The sequence below is a fragment of the Pinus tabuliformis genome, chromosome 8 (genome assembly GCF_031772625.1).
Source record: "Pinus tabuliformis cultivar Carrire ecotype Pingquan chromosome 8, CPIR1, whole genome shotgun sequence".
In the NCBI taxonomy this organism is placed as follows: Eukaryota; Viridiplantae; Streptophyta; class Pinopsida; order Pinales; family Pinaceae; genus Pinus; species Pinus tabuliformis.
In genome coordinates, this window is record NC_142294.1 from 234,725,856 (window position 1) to 234,749,253 (window position 23,398).

General features: G+C 35.0%; 1 protein-coding gene across 1 annotated transcript in view; it reads left to right on the forward strand.

Moving 5' to 3' along the window:
- Nucleotides 1–3,304: 3,304 nt before the first annotated feature.
- LOC149234988 (allantoate deiminase 2-like) overlaps nucleotides 3,305–23,398 on the forward strand; it is a 104,060-nt gene continuing 83,966 nt past the window's right edge. The window contains exons 1-2 of the mRNA XM_089372036.1: nucleotides 3,305–3,507; nucleotides 8,064–8,155. Of these exons, the coding sequence (XP_089228162.1) occupies nucleotides 3,435–3,507; nucleotides 8,064–8,155 (165 nt within the window). The 5' untranslated portion in view covers nucleotides 3,305–3,434. The remainder of the gene's footprint in view (nucleotides 3,508–8,063; nucleotides 8,156–23,398) is intronic.

Consider the following 23,398-nt stretch of genomic DNA (forward strand, 5'->3'; position numbering starts at 1 on the left):
CAAATCTCATAATAATAATAATGCGGCTTCATTTTTGAATTGTCAAATTGTTTAGCTTTTCTTTCTGATTTGTCTGCCTCGTATGCAACTAGAGGTTCCGGGTATAATGCACCCACCTCATAATTCATTTTCTTTGCAAAAAGTTAGTCAACTTGAATCTGTCATGAAAGATACACGTCGTTTTCATTTCCAGATAAAGACATAAAGTGAGTTGAATAAAAATTAAACTTTAATAAACTGACGAAGAATATAGGGTGTTATTATTAAATAATTTGACAAAATTAATTTAATAAATTTTTAAATTTAACGATATAATAAATTTTCACATATATACTTTCTATATTTAATAATATAATAAATTTTCACATATATACTTTTTGTATTTAATAATATAATAAATTTTCACATATATACCTTTTATATTTAATAATATAATAAATTTTCCCATGTATAACTTTTATACTAAAAGTGATTTTTATTTTTAATTTTGTTTATTAAGATTATAGTATATTTGAAAGCATTATGAGAAGTACACATGCCATTTTCAAATAAAAACATAGAGTTAATTGCACAAAAGTAAATTTATTTTAATAAAATCGTTAGAGAATATATATTTACATGGTTATTATTAAATAATTTGAAAAAATAATAATAAAAATATGATATTTAGTTATTATTAAATAATTTGACAAATTAATAATAAAAATAAAAATTTAATATTATAATATTTATTATTTATTTATTTATTTATAATTTTATAGTATATTTTTTAATTAATATTATTTTAAAAAATATATATATTTTTTATGTAATTAAATATTGTATTTTATTTTCAAATATAGATGTAAGTTTTAATAATTTATTTAAATAAATTTTATTGATGTTGATGATGATAAGTTTATTAAGATTAATCTATTGGACTTCAATAAAAGAATCTAATTGTCATCTTGTTTCTATGATTGAGGAAAAGGGAAAGAAACACTCCAAGATTGCGATAGTTGGACTAGCTTAATAAGTCAAGAAGATTGGAGGTGTGGTTGATGATAGGGAATTGAGAGCGGATGTGGGCACGAGCCAAGCAGTCTAAAAATAAGTGTTTTTCATCTTCCACCTTCTTAGTATCATAAATATGACAGATTCTATCATCCGAGGGAGTCTTGGGAGTAGACTACAACTGCGTCTCACTTTGAAGCTCATGAGAATTAGTTCTTATCCTAACCATGTTCATTTAGCTCATGAGAATTAGTTCTTATCCTAACGATCTAACGATGTTCATTTTCTTCTTAGTGCTGGTCAACATAGAGATATAATTTTGGTTATCAAGGGTGGGGTTGATCACCTCCTTTTAGTATGTTAGCTTCCTCTTACCCTCTAGCTCCTTACCATCCCACATCTTGTCCTTAAAATTGAGAGTAATAGTAACTTTGATACTATCCTTGCTTCCCATAATTTCTCACTTTAAATAGGCTACATTCCACATGAATACCATGGGTCAATACAATGAGCCATTTTTATTTTATTTTTATAAGTTATTTTTATTTAGTTATTTTTATTTTATTTTGACCAAGTTAAATGTTTACATTATATTAATCTTTTAATTTTATTTTATTTTTATTTTTATGTAATTTGAATTAATCAAAATGTTAAATATTACATTACAACATCACTACCATAGTGGCGCAACACTATTTCTTTTATTTACTTCTACTAAAATTCAATTAATATATAAATTCTCTCGATATTACATTTTTATTTTTATTTTTAATTATTTATAAATTCTATTTTTATTTTAATTATTTCTATATTTTATAACAATAATTATTGACTATTATTCTTTTAAAAACTCATTGTTTTCCTAATCTATATTATATATTATATTTACAAAATATTTTCTAACCCATTATTTATTTATTTATATATATAATTAATTAATTATATCTTTACAAAGTATTTTCTAGCCCATTATTCATATATAATTAATTATATATTAAACTTAATATTATTAGAAAAATATTTTTATATAAATATTATTAAAAAGTAATTAGTTTATATAAAAATAAAGAATATATAGTTATATAATTTTTTAAAGTGTAATTTAAATTATGAAAAAATATTATTGTTTAATTATGAAAAAATATTATTATTTAATAAATAAAATGTAATTTGAATAGTATTTGGTTTTAATTATAATTTGAAAAATATATATTATTAAAAATTAAATATTATATTACAATATCACTATCATACTATGCAACAATATTTTTTTTATTCACCTCTACTAAAATTCAATTAATGTATAAATTCACTTTATATAACATTTTTATTTTTATTTTTAAATTCTATAACAATCATGAATTGTTTACTATTATAATCTATATTATCATTACAAAGTATTTTCTATCCCATTAATCATATATATAATTAATTATATACTACACTTAATATTATTAAAAACATATTTTTATATAAATATTATAAAGAATATATTATAATTTTTTAAAGTGTAATTTAAATTATGAACAAATATAATTGTTTCATAATCTTTTTAAAATATAATTTAAATATGAAAAAATATTATTGTTTATGTAATTTGAATAATATTTGGTTCTAATTATTTTATTGGAAAAATATACATTATTAAAAACTTATAATTCAACATAATTTGATTGAAAATAAAAAATATTTTTTTTATTGATTATAAGCAAATTATTTTAGATGCTATTATTTTAAATAAAAACACAATCCATTCATGTTTATCAATCCCTATGAATCAAATTCACCATTAAAATAAAATAAAATCAATCAATTTTAAAAAACTATTAAATAAAAATAAAAATAAAAATATTATTATATTTAATAATTTATCATGAATAACTCTAAACTGATTCATGTTCCAATACAACGATAATAAAATGAAACAATTTTCATACTCACCACCCCAATCAAGAACCTTAAATATCCTTTATAAGTATTGATTCTTATGCACTCGATGTTTACAACTGTGTTGATTTCCATCGCATGAACTACTTTTTACCATTTTTAAACATTTCATGAGAATCACTTTGAATTGTTCATGTGCCAAAGCAATCTAATAATTTTTATTTTCACCCAAATTAAATCTAAATTGTCACACCCACTACCCAAATCAAGAATCATGTGTTAAAATACCCATTTTCAACTTTTGCATTTTATCGTGATTCTATGCAAAGTACAGCTGGATTGTCCGCCGACATGTGCTATCCCATTGATTTACCATTCACAAAGTACTTTTTAAATTTTTTTTTTGAGATTTCATGCTTCGATTCTGATTCACTCATATTCCATATATCAGTGCAGAATCTCAGCTCTCTGTTCGTGCACGTAACACTATAACAAGAAGTGTCCCATTTCATTTCTTGCAAGCTCAACCTGTTTTTTTCACGAGACAAACAGGAATGGAGCGCTCGCTGTCTGTTACGTTCTCTTTTCTGTCGGTTGCAGTTATAATTGCTGCAGTTTCGTTGCCTGGTAAGCATTTTTCCATATCCGTGCCGAAATGTTCATGCACAAGCAGTGTAGGATTTCGAGAGCATTGGATTTTTCATTTTATTTTTCTGTCCTGGTCACATGAACTTTACAGATCGGTTATTTGTTGCCATGAATTGAATTACTTTAACCATAGCTGTTTCTGTAAGTTCTGTGTGTCTCTGGAGCCTCGCGGACCCGCTTAACTAAACATTTGGGTTCTATTCATTATTGAGGGGATTGAATAATGATATTTCTCTAGAACTTTTCTATTACATGCATGAGAAACTGTAGGAGATAGGTTTCTGAGGGTTGATTCTTGTTAGTGTACTTGATAAAGAGCTATATTTCTCAAATGGGGTCTGCCTTGGTAGAGGTAGGTTCTGTCTCGACATTGGAAGAGAAGAGCCATTTCGATTATTTTGTGTATCCATAAGAAATGGATTTGTTGGGTTGTGGATAGCCCGAACAATCGAAGGGACACATCTACCAGGGTTTTATTGCAATTCCATTTCCACTGAACTAGATGGACCATGGATTGAACCTATGGAATGTGTTTTAATTTCACAACTAGATCAAACCCTACACAGGCTATGACTAGAACCCAGGACCTACCCCTGTCCGACAGGGGTGTCTTTGCATGCTATCTTCTAATCCCATTCCCTAGAGAAGCATAAGAGTCTGGAGTGGCTTGCATCCATGTTTTCTGGAAGTCTTAACTTCTGATGAGTTTCGAGTTTGTGATCAACATTTGACAGATATCGTCCCAAATAACTGGAATGCACTCACCAAGTATCAGACGCATATCCTGTTGAGATTCATAAGAGATAGAGAGAAATAAACGGAACTGACACAATCCTAATTATGCAATAAAGAGAAAATAAACCAGCACTAGGGGAGCCCAAGTCTTGAAAAAAAAATCAGCCAAGAGGGACGCAACCCTACAAAGCTAAATAACCCAAGTACAAGTGCAGTAGAAAGAGAAAGAAACCCACGAACAAAAGAGAGTCTAACCCATCAAGGTATCCTTAGGCAAATCAGTCGGAAAAGATGAATAAGAATCTCTTGATGATAGAAGATGAATATGAATTACTTGATGATAAATTACAAATGAGAGTTGTATATTTTATACACTAATTAAGATTAAGGTGCTTTCTCCAAGAAGGGTTATAATCCTATGTGTACAAGCCTCAAGGGTGGCCTTAGCCAAGCCTAGAAATACAATAATGATTGCAATATAAGGTCGGCCATTACTGAAAGTGAATTTTATGCCATTTTCAAAATTTCCAGATACATATTGCTTTGCAATGATAGAGACAGAAATGGTGGCAAAATCTAGATTAACATATTTTCCTAATATCATCTTCCGGTGCTGGCTGAAAACAACTTTTGTTGTTTCAGCCTAGTTGCACGTAGCTCAAAAAGAGATCAATTCAGCAATTTTGACAGTCTGCTGGGTTAGACTGAAAAAACCTTCTTTTTGTATAGCTATATAAGTAGGATCCTTCTCTTGCAATATGATTACACTGAAATCTCAAACATTATGATCTGCTTGTGTCCTTTTTTGATTTTTCTGTTGAAAGTTGGCTGTCCAGTAACCAGTTCATATATGGATTTTGAAATGAAATGAAATTTAATTAACATTCACAGAAGATCCTGAGGATCTATGGGAGAAACATACCAATCCCAATGTTACAATGACTCTCTCTTGAATTTAAGTGCAATTTATAGTCACTAAAAAACTGCTGAGTACCCTGCGACAAAGTTACTGGATTTGCCAATCTTAGTGCTGTACCCGGATGTGAATCATGCAGGAAGCGGGGAAACAGTGATCTGGATCTGCTTCTTCCAGATTTGGCATGATTTGTTGAAGGATTCGTTTCCTGATGTAGGATCTATTGCCTGTCATTTAGGGTTCAGATCTGAGTTTTGGAATCTGTTGAGATGTTAAGGGAATCGACTCCCAGGCGATTTTGATACCGAGCTCTCATGCTTTAATTGTAGTGGTAACTTGGTAAAACTGCTTTGAAGAAGCAGAGGAAGTATCAAAAGTGGCCTACCCAATATTCAAGGCCAATATATTCACTGCAGGGATGAAAAGGTAGGTGATAAAGCCTTGATTGGGGCCTCTAGTGCATATAGCTCTAGTTATCTTCTAATTTTGCCTACTAGTGAGCCGGATTTATTCCTGATATTCTCGGTTCAATAGATGTGAAGCCCCATATATGAGTATGTTGTAGAATCGATGTGTAATAGCTGTTTTCGTTCAACTAGTGATGTTAGTAAGGGTAGGACTAGGGAGTGACACAATGAATCAGCAGTATTGAAAGATGCAAGCAGCATACACTCTGAGAATTATTGGGGACCTTTCTCCATATCTCTTCCTAATATGTTTGTATAGTTCATAGGGGATTGCTAAGTGCACCTTCTTGCTGGTTTATATTCGTTTTGGAAACTGGGGAACATAAACATGCATATGAGTTTTCTTTGGTTACTTTTGGGGATTTTTACCTGCGTTTTCCATCTTCTGCAGTTTGCTATATTTGGCTTTGCATTCTTTCAGACATTTTTTAGCCTTTTATTTGAATCAACGTTATTGAAATTTGAAACATGCAAGCAGTTTAAACTTTACACCTTGAAAATTATTGGGGGCCTTCTTCTTCTCTCTCCCTAATATGCTGGTCAAAGCTTGGAGTTTGACTTGCATTTTCATCATTAGTCCTGTCTTACTTAGAATACTTGGTAGTTATGCAGACTTTGATGTACGGTTCAAACTTCAAATGCAGCATTGGATTCTAGCTGGTTAACTATTTATGTTTTTGTGTATCCCTAATAGCAAAAAAATCAGTCTATGGTGTCCATGCTTCGAACTGATGTCTAGTCACCTACTAGTGAATATTTGATGATGCTATCTGCTTTCAGCAAACTTGGTGGTCTTGTCTCATTCCCCAACTGACCATGAGTATGAAAGCTAAATAGTTGATATGCATTAATTCAGATTTCATTTCTTTCCATATAAAATTTAAATTTTAAATATATATATAAAATTTAGGGTTAGGGTTCTGATTCTCCGATTCCTAATTTCTGGATGAGTGCTGCACCTGCAAAGGATTCTTCTGCTGATTTGGATCGCAACCATGGTTTGTAATATGTATAATCTTGCCCTGTAGCTATGCCACGTCTAAACTATCTAAATACTTTCTCCAGTATTCTAAGATGTCTTTAATGTAGCTGCCCATTTGCGTAGCAAGCAGTGTCAGCAAACTGTGTATGAATTTTAAGAACTTCCCTATGCTAGAAATTTTCTATATTACCAAAATGGTTATATTTTCAAACAACTGATGCTTGCATTTTGCAGAAAAATTTCCTTTTTCTTTGTTGGCCGACCCACGGGGGATTTGAACCTTGAATCTCAGGTTTTGCATAGTACTTCATAACATAGTGATCGCCAACTGAGCTGCCCCCGTGGGCATCAGAAGAAATTTCCTTTGCATGGGTTCAGAACATAGCTTTTACAAGCATTTGATACTTTCTTTTCTTGTAATAAAATTTACAAGAGGTAACATATAATATGAAGCTGTTTTAATTAATATATACGAGAGTTCACATTTAAGAAATGGTAATTACAACAGTAAAATGTAACCAGGAGTTTGGAACCATACCAGAAGTTGTAATTGTAAGAGAAAATTCAATTTGAAACTTTGGCAATGATATAATTCAGCATATATCAAAATAAGCACCTCGTGCGAACAGTGTGATAAAAAGAGTGTAAACCTTAAAATTTCGATATTATTGGATCCAACAGAATTGGGAAAACAATGGACTTAGGTCCAAGACTCCAATGTTAAGTGGGAAGGATCCTAGGAGAAATATTCTAGTGTAATGTAAAGGTTAAACATCTAAGGCTTTTTTTCCAGAAGATCTTACTCCATTATGAATAATTACTAAGGAAGAAGCAGTGGACTTAGAGATGCACAAGGCTGAGAAGAATAGGAAATGAGATTGTTTTGAAGAGTAAGCTATTAGAAAATAGTAGGTTAGAGAATTAGAAACTAATGGCCAGATGTAGATGATTTCAGATCTAGTAGCTGAATCATATGGATGCTGATATAAATAGATCAATTGAAATTTGATTGGTTAAAGAAAGTTATATTCAGTTTGTATAAGATGTTAGAATCTTGGCAGAAACTCTGTGATCATTTGTCCTGTAGGTCATTAGAGTTCAGTTTCTTTGCTTTCTCTTGGTTGCAAATACAATTCTATCCAGATATTGTTTCTTTCACTCGTTTTCTTTTACTGTCTAGGGTTTTCCCTCCTAGGATAACCTACTTGTACACTTAGGTTATGTTGTTTCATTTCCTGTTGTTGTCGCATTTTCATTTTAGGAAGCCTTTTGCTGCTACCATGTTTTTGTATGGGCTTTTTATCATTGGCGTAATCTCTAGTCAATTTAACCAATTTTGGTATTTTATTAGAAAAAGCATTCACAATTTTTAAGAAAAGAATAGTATTTAGAGATGTGCATTCTCAGAGAATCTAAATTTATTCTTTGTGGGCAGAATGGAACAAACAGGAAACAGAGATGAAATTGGATTCATTTTCAAACATTCTAAGGGATGAAGCAGTATTCAGATTAGAGCAACTTGGAAAGGTATGTTTAGTACCATTACCTTGGCAAGAAGAGAATAATTTCTATGTATCTCTCTCTGTCTATCAAAAAAAAGAGGAATTCCTAGGGCAGGAGAATATTTTTTATTTTTGACAGAGGAATGGTATATACCCATTTCCTTTTCTTCAATGTCTAGCAAATTAGTTCAATATGCATTAAATTACACCAAAATATTTATTCTAGTATAGAAAAAGTTATACATCTTGAGATGAACTCTAGGAAAAGTAGCTGCTGTTTAAAGGATTATAGAATATGATTGATTTTTAGTACATATTTCTACACACAAGGAACCCATTCTTCACAGGGCAACCAAAACATATCCAATTCTCCTCTTCTAACTGGCTGTTTTCTGAGGTTCTACATCGACCTTTGTCTTTGTTGGGCTTTAAGGTTGAAAGCCAAATTAATGAAATCCTCACTCCAAGAATTCAGAGGCTCTTGTTTTTCTTTTTATTCCAATTCTGAGTATGGGGTCTGATTAAAGTTTCCTGAGTCCTGACATTTAAGCTTAAGGTTTCTATGGACAAGCTTGGGCATTTGGAACTGCAGCACTCCTTAAAACGTTTTGAGATCAGACTGTGGGCTGTTGGACATTTGCAATTGCAATTTCCATCAGAAGTATAAATAAAGGGATTCTCAAACAGCTCGTAGTACCACAATCTCAAGGACTTCATTTGGTCAAATAACATTTAGATTCTGCTGCTAGCTCCAAAATGTTCATTACCATGAATAAAGTAGTTATGTACATATAATAAGAATGACGATGTTGTAAGATCATTAATGAATGGTTAGCATACATGTCATTAGTGTACATATATACATTATCTGCATGTAGCACTTGTTCTTGTACGGTGGTGAATTGACATTTTCCCAACTATAGTAGAGCGTGTTGCCTCACATGTTGTATAAAGAGCATCCCCTAAAAAATGAATGGTATCATTATTATCAGCATCAACACGATTGCATATGAACATTGTGTTGAGTAATTCTCTTGTGCTCATCTGTATGGTATGGGTGAGATATGGATGTTATGTGCACACAACTGAATCAAATCTTTTCTTGTTTTTCAAACTGTGTAACTTCGGTGGAGAAATTGTATTATTTGGTGTTGTTGCTGAGTAGTCAGGTTGGGACAGAGCAGCCAAAAATGAGTGATTTGCAACACCCAAGAGAGTGATGTGTGGAATTAGTAAACTAAATTAGAGAGTAACATATGCAGTAAAGGTGGTGATGACCCTATGATGGCTTTGGGATGAGAGGAAACAAGAGAGGTACCAAGATGGGTAGTCCAACTTCAACAAAGGCTTAGTGCAAGTCACTGGGAGGTTATCATAGTACATTAGAGAGGATTGTAGTGGGTAGGAATTATTCTTGTGTAAGGAGAATACATTCTTATCATGTGAATTGATTTGTTGATTGGATTCTTGGAGATGAGAGCATAGGTCATATGCCTAGAACGATGAAACCAATGGAAGACCCTGCTCCCCACCATGCATTAACATTGGGTGAGCACAACATAGCATACTAGTTGAGGTTGAGGGGAATTTGGTCTTTGTGATATCATCTATGTGCTTCAGGTGCTGGGCTTTATCATCATCAGGAGCATTTGGACAGCGTGGAAAACTGTTGTAAGATTGTTTCGTTGGCATTGAGGGAGTAGTTGTGCAGGGTGGGATTTGTCTTGTCAGCCCATTTGGAGCTGGTAGACTTAAGGTTCATGTGTTGTTGATTTGCCACCATTTTAGGCTTGCTGTTTGAGTCAAAAGAGCAGCTTCTTCTAGGGTGATTTGTGGAACTCTGCATCTCATTAATGGAAGTATTGGCATGCTCTTGCTTAGGAGTATGGTCTTTTTAGTGCAGACCAACTTTTGATTTTGGAGTTGCTAAGATTTAATCCACAAGTTGAGTTGTTTACAATGAACATTGGGATGCCTGCATTATTTTGGACTCTTGGAGGGATTGCGGTAGGTGTGAGATATATATATATATATATATATATAACAATCACAAATAAAAAAAGTAGAGGATGAACTAGTTAAGCAGCCAGAAAAATATAAGGATATCAAAGGTATGTTTGGTGATGAATTATTAGAAAGAGGGGACAAAATTTCTTGCGTAAATGATGATAGTAAAAAATTACTTGCACAAATCATCCCTTGTTTTGGCTTGTGATGTAGTCTCATGTTTTTCTGTTCTTGTAGCTCTAATTGATGATGACACAAGATGATATGATCCTCTAAGCATTGAATAAAATTGTCAAATTGTGAGGGGGTTTGACTAGGTTAATTCGATCCTTTTTGGAACTTTGCACTTATAGGATTCCCAAGATGAACTTTTATTGAGACTCAATTGTACTCGCATCAATATTCTTCAAAATAAAGGTTAATTGTTTTTGTTCAAAGCAATATTGATACACAGATTGGTTAAGGTACTAGTTCTTGTGATTAAGATGCTGATAATGTGTCTTTATAACATGACTTTTCCTTATCATACTTTTAATGCTTTTCTCATGTACTTTTCAGGTACTTCTGTTGCTTTGTGATCATTGAAGTTCTATTAGTAAGCACATTTAGAATTTCTATCATTTGTAATTTAACATTTGAAAATGTCTTAACATGGATTTTTATGTTTGAAGACTTCTCTAGTTCCATAGGTTCAGTCAAAGCTTTTTTATTTATTAATGTTTTTTTCTTGGTAAGTTGTTCAACCTTGTTTTGTTGCAACTTCTTATCATTCTTTAGCTTCTTAGTTTATCTTAATGGGTTTTGATTATGATTCCTTAGCTGTGAAAGTTTCTCATTTTTTGATTTCTCAAATTTATTTTTAATATCTGGATTTCCTTTCTCATCTTTTAACCTTTTGATTTGTTCAAACAACGTTTGATTAAAGTTCATTAAGTGATCATTTTCTTCATTCTTTTTATATTATAAACTCTTTTTGAGTTTTTCTTCCATATTTTGACTCTCTTGTTCCAACTTTTGACTGCATTGTCTTATATGTCTTGTTTTCTTGATTTGTGCAAGTGAGTTTTTACTATAATCTTTTAAGCTAGAAATTTAGTAGTCTATCTTTAGAAAAATATTTATATTTTTCTAATTTCTTAACTTGTTATTTCTATATTTTTCTTTTCTTTTCTATTTATTTGCAATTGTATTTGCATGTCACTTTGATATTCAATTGAGTAATTCATTTTTTTGAATAATTAATTACCACTCAAAATACAAGGGACCCACTATGTTTTTTTTACATACTCTATGCTTTTTTTACATACTCTTTAATTCTAATTGGTACTATTTTACACTATTAGGTTTGTGGGACTTAATGCCATCAATGTTCAGAAAGGTTCAAATGTTTGTGTGTTTAGTACCATCAATATCGGGGTTCAAACTTTATGAGAGGGGTTGAGAGTGAGAGTCATTTGTAAATTTACATTTTCAAAAAATTAAAAAACAACGCACAAGGTAGAGCCACAATCGATACAAGTTCACGATACACATTTTGGGTGAACACTTTTTCCATAGTGATGACCCTTGGCAGGCCCACCTGAAGGCACTGCACGCCTCAACTCAGGGAGCCTAACCTAGAGGGACAGGGCCACAACAGATATGGGTTCACGATACACTTTGGGTGAACACTTTTCGGGAGTTGTCTTTAGTGCGATTTTTTGGACTTTTGGGTGTTGGAATCCGGTGGGCCCACTTGAAGTGCTGCACGCCTCAACTCAGGGAGACAAACCTAGAAGGACAGGGCCACAACAGATACAGGTTCATGATACACTTTGGGTGAACATCTTTTCGGGAGTTGTTTTTAGTGTGACTTTTTGGACTTTCGGGTGTTGAAATCCGGCGGAAAAAATTGATGTGAAATCTTGATTTGTGTTATTTACACTAGTTTTTTTTTTTCACTGTATATATGGATTCAACACCCTGAAAAAGCCCTAGGGCACTTCGATTGTGCAAGGGTTAGCCATGATCAAGCTTGCGATGTCCATTATCAAGCTTGTGATTTCCATAATCCATAAATTCCCGCCGGATTTCAACTCAGGGAGCCAAACCTAGAAGGACAGGGCCACAACAGATACAGGTTCACGATACACTTTGGGTGAACATCTTTTCGGGAGTTGTTTTTAGTGTGACTTTTTGTACTTTCGGGTGTTGGAATCCGGCGGGAAAAATTGATGTGAAATCTTGATTTGTGTTATTTACACTAGTTTTTTTTTTCACTGTATATATGGATTCAACACCCTGAAAAAGCCCTAGGGCACTTCGATTGTGCGAGGGTTAGCCATAATCAAGCTTGCAATGTCCATTATCAAGCTTGTGATTTCCATAATCCATAAATTCCCGTCGGATTTTAGAGAAATTAGACCGGAAAAGTTTCCAAAAAGTCTCAGTAAAAACAACTTGCAATAATGACCTTGCTGGGCCAAGTAAAGGAGTGGTACAATCGAGTAATGACCCTTGCGAGTGGCACAATCGACTTAATTTTGTGAACCTAACCCAACGGACCCGAGGAGAGTCAAACCCTTCTCCTTGAACCTTGCGCCTCATGGTCATGACAGAGGGACAGAGAGGGCCAGGTGCCAGCGACCTGGAAGAGGCTGCCGCCAACCGGAATACTCGGTCCAGGCTTACTACTTTTGGGCGAATACTGTTACCCTTGATTTGGACAGACGTCTTCTCTCCGGCGTGTTCGGCGACTCTATCCCAGGTCGCGTTAGACACCAACGGTCTCGATGGCTTTCGTTGCGTAATTTCGTCCACTATCCCGAAAATGTGAGATCTTAGCCGCGTATCGTGGAGTTGTATACCAAAGAGTCACAATATCTCCAATATCGTGCCTATATTGTGACACGGGTGCGGTTTTAAGGAGACCACGCTCCTGTGCTCATATATGAGTAAAGAACTTGGAATTTTGTGACTTTGCTTCTGATAGTCAACATCTCAATGTTCTGTTTATACCTAGATAGGTTACACGGCTATCTTTTGGAGGATTTTGTTGTGGTTACTGTTTGAACGTGCAAATGGCAATAGTAATGGCGGCTTAGGGATGCTACCTCTCCTCCGACTCCGACACTGTATTCTGGCGGCAAATAGTTGTTCGATGCACTGTTTTTTCTTGGTGGTTTCTCAGAACTGGCAGGGAAACGTCTTCTCTGATCTTTCACAGTGATTTTAATTCGATTGCAAACACAACTTTTATTTACATATACTCACGATTTCTCCAACGCTTAACGATACTCGAGCGACGACTGTTCCAAGGAAACGCGTGTCTTCCTGGGTGGATTTTGGCAGACGTCAACAGTTTGATTGGCCATGTGTTCTGACCAAATAATGTCCAGTTTTACACTCCAAACGCTCAAGTGCCACAATTTCGATATGTTTGCAGCAGAGATACACTTTATTCAACAGAATTTTTGACTTTAAATGGTCAAAAGCGAGGGGTGGTCAAAGACCAAAATTAGAGAAATTCGAAAGTTTTGGGTGTAGTTAGAGATGAACATATATGTTGCTAAGGGCAATGAAATTCTTGACCAAGGTTTGGTGAAATGTGTGGCTTGGGGTTAAGATCAGAACTCAGATCTGATACCAATGAATTGAACAAAGTTCATTTACTAATAAACATTCAGCATTAGAAAGATATACGACATAAATCTGTAGAAGTGAGATGATTTACAATGACCTCTGTGATGGTATATACACATTGATGGAACATCTCCTTTCTTATGTCATGTCTTCTAGATAGGATGTGCCCTTTCATTTACTATTAATTACTATATCTATATACATACACATTACAATACCCTGAGCATCAATATTCAATCTTGCTCTTGAGAAGGATTATCCGCTATTGAAACTATAGCTTGGTAGGTGGTTTTGAATCGGTCAAGTGTCATGACATGCAGTGAATCATCAAGATTCTTTCACAACAAAATTATTCAATTATTCCCCAACTTTGGATCTTAGGAATAAAGTCATTAATTAAATTTTTTACTTTATTACTTTATTGACCAACTTTTATAAAGTTAAAAAGGTCAACGAAAGATTATATTGTGACTATAGATCTCAAGTGTGGAGATGCAATCTCAACCCTCCATCACTTTGGAGATTAGGTCATAAATTATAAAAAGGGAAATAGATTGTTGGAGAGGTAGATTGATTTGGCACAAGCAATTAGGCTTTCAACTGAGAAAAGTAGGTTGAACCGACAGCAAGAGAAGAAAACGAATAGGTTAAGGCTCAGAGGCAACAAATAGGCCAAATTTGAAAAAGTAGCATGAGTTTATCTGGGCCATACAGGCTGAAATTTTCACGGCGGTACAGGCTAAAAAAGCTGGTCCATACAGGACATATTTATCAAAGTCATGCAATAATATTTTCTGGGTCGAATAGGCCACATAGGGCAAGACATTACAGTGAAATTGCTGAGTCTTTTTGCTGCTGTAATTTTCTGAAGTGTACACTTGCTATAATCAAAATTTCCAAGTTGATTAGAAGCTCAAACTTTGCTAGTTTTTCCCCACATTGGGGTTTCCAGGGTAAAACTGTGTCAAAATATTTTTATGTGCTTGGTTTTTTTATTATTTTATTTTTGCTGTGCAAGCTGAGTTAGAAACCCAGTGTATTTGGTGTCATAAAATTCAGAATTGAAAGTCGCATTTTATTTTTGTCCTGAGTATAATTTTATTGGGCATATAATTTGATTTGGGTTCAAGAAATCTAACATGGTATCAGAGCAATAGTCTTTGAGTATGAAACCAAGGGCATTTGACACAGGCACGAACTCAAAGGAGTTCAAGATTCCAACAAACAAGTGATTCAATGGTTTAATCCAACATGGCCACCAGTGTTCGATATGAAGACAGACTAGAAGGGTCCTCGAACTATCTTTAATGGAGGGTTCAAAGCATAGCTGTTCTCAAGGAGAACAAACTGTGACACTTTGTCAATGCCACAGTAGTTCCGCCAATTTTAGATCCAATTGCCATAGACTTTCGTGAGGTGAAAGAAGCGAGGGCACAAAGCATTATTTTGGACATCAACAACGTGACAAGAGATGATGCAAAGACATGGTGCCTCTATAGGTTGAGCAGTAGAGCACTAGAACACATTCCTCGCTAAGGAGTGTTAGTTTTTGTAGCATCGGATGTGTTCTAGCCATGAAATTTTGTGGAGAGGCTAGAATATAGGAGATCTCCAAAACCCAGAAATCGTTTTTGGAAATTCCGCCTAGAAATGACTTAATTAGATTATTAGCCAGTTTTTAAATATTTCCTAAGTCTAAACTTAGGGAATATGGTTAATTAATCATAATTAATTAAGTCAAAGCATGAATGATCTAGAAACTCACAGGGATCAACTTCAAGTTAATCCTAGCCATCGATTAAGATTTAATCTTGGCCGTTGGAGTCCCAATAGAGGATTATAAGAAGAAGTCAATGGGCACTTGGAGAAGACACTTGAGTAGTTCGATTTCATGAGCAGATCGATTTCCAGAGTAGCAACAATCAGTTGCCGGAGAGAGAGTTAGTGAGATCGAAGCAGTGAGTGAGGGGCAAAGACAGTGATCCGGAGGAAAGATTTTCCAAATCCGGAGAGGCAGCAGCAAGAGAGTCGAATTATCCCAAAGAGGCAACGTTGAGGGGCAATGCAATTGCTTCAGCAAGATAGTTTGATTTGGAGGAAGGAAAATTGTTCTTAGTTCCAGAGGTTGGGAAGAAGTCCTAGAGGTTCGGAGAGGCGATTTCCTCAACATCCAGAGGCAGAACGACTTCATCAGAGCCCAGTCCGAAGCAAGCTATTTAGCCAGCTACACAGAGCAATGCAGAGGCTGACGCAGAGCTCCAGGAGGCCGAGTTTTGATAGGGAAAGCCGAGCCAAAGATTGTTTGTGGGAGAAGGGTAAGTCCCCTCAGTATTTTGCGCGGTTTTTCTTGTTGTTTGGATTGTCAGTTGGGCATCCATATATGTACTCAGATTTCACTGCTGCATAATAAAATTAAACCCTCACTGCTGCACTGGTTTTCCCATGTTGGGTTTTTCCGAGGACATTGGTCCAAAAATAACTGTGTCATTTTATGTATGTGTGCTAGCATTTCTTCCAACGTTTATTCTTTTGCAAATTTATTTGTGTAGGTTGTAGTGTGAGTTATTTATTACTCGCTGTAGGAAGCAATAAATAAATTGTTAAAATTAAATTAACAATTAGGAGAATAATTATTAGTTGCTGCAATAGGATTCTGGTTTTCGCAAATTTCACATGGCCCCCTGGTCGTGAGAAGTTAGATTTGTTTCTTTCCCATCTTAATTCTCAATCTGACTCCATCAAATTCACAATGGAGGTTGAGGTTGACGGTAACCTTCCTTTCCTTGGTATTCTCCTCTCTAGAATGGAAGATGGTTCCATATCCCACCAAGTGTTCTGTAAAAAATCTCACACAGAACAATATCTTCATGCCTAAGTCACCGGACACGGGGATTCGGGATTCGTAGGATTCGGGATTCGTGGTGTCGGATTCGGACACATTGACCCCCCGGAACAGGACACGTAGGATTCGTTATATATTATTTTATATATATATTAAAAATTAGATATTTCTTACACAAATTTTAATTAATGATACAAATTTATTTATTTCAAACATAGATCTTCATCTATACCTATTAGCATGCATAGTACATACAAAATTCAAATACATGTCAGTGGTACTGGTCACATAAATCATGATTCATAATTCATAACTGAAAGACAACTTACAACTACAAGATAGTAAGATAAACACTGACAACTGTAGTTTTCTCATTAAGTCATCAAATCAAAATGTGTTACATAGGTAGTGTTGGTGCAATGCCAATGGCAAATAGAAATAGAAAATATAAAACAACTATAGGTATACAAGCCTCAAGGCATCAATTAGCATCAGAATCAGCATCAATGTCCTCATCATCATGGTCCCCACTGCTCTCCTCTGCATCCTCCTCCTCCCCTGTATCCGTAGTCGCCTTTGCATCTGCTGGTGTGGAGGATGACCCCTCTAAGTCATCAAATCTAACAGGCTCTAGCACTGGATAATTGAGATCCATGTTAGCCAATGCCAACTCAACATTGGTGTCCAGACCCATATCATCAGGAACAATGTTACTTGGGAGCGGGGAGTGGGAGCGAAAACGGGAGCGGGAGTGAAAATGGGAGCAGGAGCGACATTTTCAGAAGCTCCTGGTTTGATTAAATACGAGTTCCATACCCTAATACATGACAAAATTCAATGGAAACATTGCAATCCCCCAATCCTAAAATCCTGAAAAACTGATAAGTCTGCTGGATTTTGAATGAAATCTAAAATTCTACTTTCTCCTAATGAAATCTAATGAGGCCAGAACCACTCTCAAACATCTTGAGTCATTTCATGGCAATGTTAAAAATTTAAGTAAAAGGATGGAAATGAAGATTAAGGAGAATGTCACTTTTACTTTAAGAATTGAACATTACCATGAATAGCATATCAATACTAGGGCCTAGACTTGATCATTAAGCTGCCAAAACGCTTGCCAAATGAAAATATGCATGGCTGTAATGACCAAATGCGGCCTTTTCATACCCACGCAGGTCACTTTTGCCGCCTAACGAGTCTTGGAAAATAGGATACGATTTCCAAAATCGTGACACGCTAGGGGATTCGATTTGTCAAAATAGGACACGACGTGTCATATTTTTGGACACGAATTTCGAGAGAATCGTGTTGGACACGACGGATTCAGATTCGTGGGCCCTATAGAACGAATCTGGTTACTTAGCTTCATGCTAATTCTCACCATTTTCCGGTGCAAAATTCAGAGTTCCTAACATGCTAGCCACCCGTGTTCTAAGGATTTATGATGAAAATCACTTGGAAAAGGAGAAATCTCATATTTCAGAAGTCTTTGAAAGGAATGGATATAGCAAGAAATAGGGTCTCAAAGCTTTTCAAAAAGCTAGTAAAGAACCAAGAATAAAAAATGCTTGTGATGAACAAGTTTCCAAGGTCCAACTTCCGTTCATCCATGGGACCACTGATAAGATTGCTCATATCCTTAAAAGAATAGAGTTTTTGCTACCTTCAAACCCCTTAATACCATTAGAAATTCCCTTAGATCCATTAAGGACCCAGTTAACCCTAAAGACATGAAAGGGGTTTACTCAATCCCTTGCTCTTGTGGGATTCCCTACATTGGGGAAACTGGTCGCTCTATTAATAAAAGAATTCAAGAGCATGCAACAAATATTAAGCACAATCGTTCTCGCTCTTCAACTATAGTTGAACATGCTAAGAAAACCAAACACCATGTCTGCATTGAGAATTCCAAGGTCATTGCGAGGATTGATCACTTCCACCATAGGAAGTTAAGGGAGGCCATCGAGATTGAGGGTGTCTCTTATCCCCCTCTCCCTTTTTTTTAATCCGTTCTCTTGTAATTTCTTTCTTTTATTTATTACTATTATTATTATTTAGTTATTTAGTTATTTATTTTATTTTATTTTATATATATAGTTTATTTGTTAATATTATACAATTTATTATCAATAGTCTTTTTCTTATATATATTTTTAAACCTGATTCATATTTTCTGCATAAATATTTTAATATTATATCATAATAATAATACATATTACTATAATGATATTTGCACTGATTTTATAATAAAATAATATAATTCTTATTTTATAATAATTTAATTTAATTCTACTTTATTTTTTTTCCATTTTCTTCACTGTTTACCAAATTGTTCTCTTCCATTTATTTTCTTTTATTTTTATGAGTTTCCTTAACTAACTGTTTGATTTTTTGATGATTTTTTGGATTTTTTATAATATAATATTATATATCGACCTATTCAACTAAAAATAAATAAATAAATAAATAAATTATAATATAATAATATATTGAACTATTCTCTAACCCAACGTTCAACTTTTAATTAATATACTTTATTTTCCTAACGACTATCTTTGGAACTGGATGCATCTCTGCTATTTAAACAAGATGACTGATTGGTTTTTTCACCTTTGTCCTAAGGATGAACCACATTAGATGGTTCAAAACGTCGACCAACAACTTATGATGTGATTAATTCGAAAGACGTTATCAAAATTTACAACATGTAAATATTTTATAACAATGATAAGGAAACAATCTAGATTCTATGATAAACAAGTATAAAATTAGAGCTGATGAAGGAGTAAATTGCCAGTTTTCCTACAAACCTAGCACACGACACTTAATTCCGAGTAGAAAATTGATCTACTCATTAAATACATATCTAGGTTCTTAACACATATTCAAAGGAAGCAAATTTAAAATAACCGATTTCATTAAACGATACAGATTCTGCCAAACAATTTTTTTTATTAATGATCCAAACTTATGTCGGATCCCATCCTGGGATAATGGCTCAACTGAGAAAATACATAATACAAATAAACCTGGATCTGATCCAACATATTTGCCCTAGATTGTGCTCGATATTCCCTATAGATCTAAATCTCTAGCCTCTCTGCACTCCCTCGAACCCAGCACACTTGCTTATAGAGATGCCTCTCCTAATCTTGTGCTGTTGTAGTGTGTCTTTCTCCTTCTCCCTAGCTTTGCTTTTATAAATTTACATGAGCTAAATCCCTAACTGTAACTTTAATGTCAAAGTGATTAATGGCTAAGATTAGATCTTGACTCACTTGAGATCAACGACTAAGATTAAAACATAATCACTAAAGTAAATTATTTACTTTTCTTAAGTTTCTTTAGCTTAATAATCCAACATAATAATATATGTTTTTTTCTAACTTAGACTTAGGCTAAGTTACATTAGCAAGTTGTTCACACTTGAGTAAGTGTTCTAAGGAGAATGTGGGTGACTTCTACATGCCCAGATACAAGGCCCGTGCAAAAGTACCTACCCGAGCTACAAACATCAACATTCCCTCTTAGCGAGGGAGGTACTTTTTCCACCTGGGTTGGCTTCGATTTTGAATGTGCATCCGTTTCCATGGCTACTCCCGCTGAACCAGAGGACTTCTCTGTCATCATCCTCAAAGGCCTATTCCTTGTGAACTTGTTCCTAAAAGCCTCTTGCTCCTGAATATCCTATAAGGTTATCTCATACTAAGATACCTTCTTGACAGATTGGGAGAGTATGTTGATTTCTCCTCCCCTCCGGATTCTGAAGGTTGACTCCCTCTGGGTTGCTCAACCTTTGGAGCTTTTTGTTCTTTGTCATTGTTGTGCTTTGTGCCATCGCTTGTATGGGTTGGACCTTTAGCCTATATAGGTTGCTCCCTTTAACTCTAATAACGTGGCTACTGTTTGAGCTAGATCCCCTGGGTTTGATCAGTGTTTGTCAATCCCTGAATTCTACACCAAACCCATTCTTCTTAATCATCGAGACTGAGAGAAAAATCCACCTGAGTTTCGACACCCATAACAAGTCTTTCACTTCCATCCTGCATCCTAACTCAAGTTGTAATAACATTGTTCCAACCCCTCTAATTGCATGCTTCGTATCAATGCCTAACTTCACATCCAATTCTGAGTCTCACTCCGTCAAGGTGGTGAATTGCTCTTGTGCTCCCGTCATATGTCTTATGGCTTCACTATCTATCAGCCACGCACTCACTAGTTTAAGATAGGAAACAAGTGCAAATTTCATCTCAAACTTCATGGCAAACTCCTCCTAAGCTTCTGTTGACACAGATACAACTAGTTGTGTGCCCTTTCCCCCTTTCTTCCTCTTCAGACACTATGAAGCATAGTCTTCCGTATTATGACATGAGAAACACATGACCTTAGTCAAGTCCTTCTTCTTCTTCCTTTGTGAGGTTGACTCCTCATCCCTGCTCTACTCGAACCTTTTCTCCTCATTGTTCGATTGGAAAGAGCAAGGTTCTCATCATCCCCACTCTCTTGCTGTTCTTCAGACAAGGATTTCTCCATGAGGTCCTTCTAGGTGAAGTCATCCCACAGTCTGTTCCAATCTGGTAGATGTTCTCTTGCTAGAATGTCTATTTCAAATGGAGCCTAGGATTTTGAAAACCCCCTCATGGTTGTCCTTACAAGCTCATCATCTGGCAAGGTTACTCCAACATCTCCAAGCTCATCTCAAACTTGTTGGATCCTAGTGAGGTATGATGCCATGGTATCTAATTCTGTCATCTTGGTGTTTCTCGAGCTTCTCCCTCAACACCATTTTCCGATTTTGATTGTCATTCTGATATAAGCTCCTGAGAACGGTCCATATTTCATGGGCACTATTCTTCCCTGATATGTGAGGGATCACGTGATCCTTAACCCCATCCATGATAATATGTTTGGCCTTCACATCTTTCAATTTGTGCACTGCCAGAGCTGTAGCATCGAAAGGAACTGTAATCTTGATGTTTGCAAACTCCCATAGGCTGTTCTCTTTGAGAACCAACACTATCCTCTCCTTTCATGGATTGAAGGTGTAGGCCCAATATAACTTTTTCTCGAACCTCATACTGGTTGATGCCATCTCAAAATTGGGAAATCACTATTGCGCCCTGATTGATATGGTTTCCCTCTCTCCCTTTCAGGGTTGACCTTTGCCAATCCTGTTGGAAAACTTATGACTACAAATTTTTGGTAGTCATAACCTATTCCCTAATGTCACTACGTTGTTGCCCCCCTCGCTGTACTTTGTTATCCTCTCTGTGCATACAACCCTTGTTCAACTGTACGTTACCTTTCTGGCAATCCTTGCTTATGAATTGTCATTTTCGGCTGCCTGTACCTGTACGACTGCAGATGCCTGTACTTTTACACATGGCTCGATCATAACACCTTGCGTCTGTGGCTCAATCCTTTGCAGCACGACTAGGTTCCATCCCTTTTGTTCCTGCAAACCTAGTACCTGACACTTCATGCCTCACATAAAACTGATCTACTGATTAAATACATAGCTAGGTTTCTAACACATATTCAATGGAAGCAAATTTAAAATAACCGACCTCATTAAATGACACATAGATTCTACCCAACGAAGTTTTTCATTAATGATCCAAACTTACGTGGGTTCACGCTCTGGGATAATGCCCAACTGAGAAAATATAGAATAAAAGTAAACCTATATCTGATCTAGTAGATCTTCCCTAGATTGGTGCTCAATCTTCCTTGCAGATCTAGATATCTAGCCTCTGCACTCCCTCAAATTTAGCACACTTGCTCACTGAGATGCCTCTCTCAATTTTATGTTGTTGTAGTGTTTCTTTCTCCTCCCTAGCCTTGCTTTTATAACTTTACATTGAGCTAAATCCATAACCTAACCTAGTGATTAACCTTGAGATCAACAACTAAGATAAAACAATAATCACTAAAGCAAATTATTTATTTTTCCTAACTTTCTTTATCTCAGTAAGCCAACATAATAATCTGTGTTTTTTCCTAAGTTAGGCTTAGGCTAAGTTACATTAGCAACTTGCTCACACTTGAGCAAGTGTTCTAAGGAGAATGTGGGTGACTTCTGCATGCCCAAACACAAGGCCTGTGCAGAAGCACCTACTTGAGCTACAAACATCAACATAAACATGAGAAAAAATTACAACAATTTTTAACGGAGGAAAAAACATATAACAACAATTAAAAATCCTACTTGTTAGCCCTAATTTATGGATGAAAAGTGCATGTAAAATGACTTTATTTTATTTTACACATGGACAATAAGGTGCAAGGCAAATAATGCTGAAAAATAATGATTTTGATGTAACCTCAAGTTCGACAGCCGAAGCGCAAGCTTCCCCATACCCCTTAAAAGCGAAGTGAGTTATGACAGAGTTCATATTGGCAACGCAACGATTATAAAGTTCAAAGATGCTATGCATTGCAGGCTTAAAGATCTAAGTATAATGCCATAATTCCATTAGTCCCCACAGTATTAAATCTTCAGGTATCTCACTGGAAATTCAAACGAAGTTTGCCCTTTTCCTTGGCAACTATCTAGTAAACCTGACCTACAATCTTTGTTGATCCTGTCGAAATTAGTCACGAAGCGATTCCTACATCTAGTTGGACTAGAGAACTCGAACACGTAGGCACATTGATGTGGTTAAAGCTAGATATTGCATTTTCAATTTAAAGAGTGGAATTGGACCCTTAAATAGATATTGAGCTTGCTTTCCAAGATTAATTATTTATAATCATAAAACCCTTCTGCTATAATTGGGTGGATCCTATGTTGCA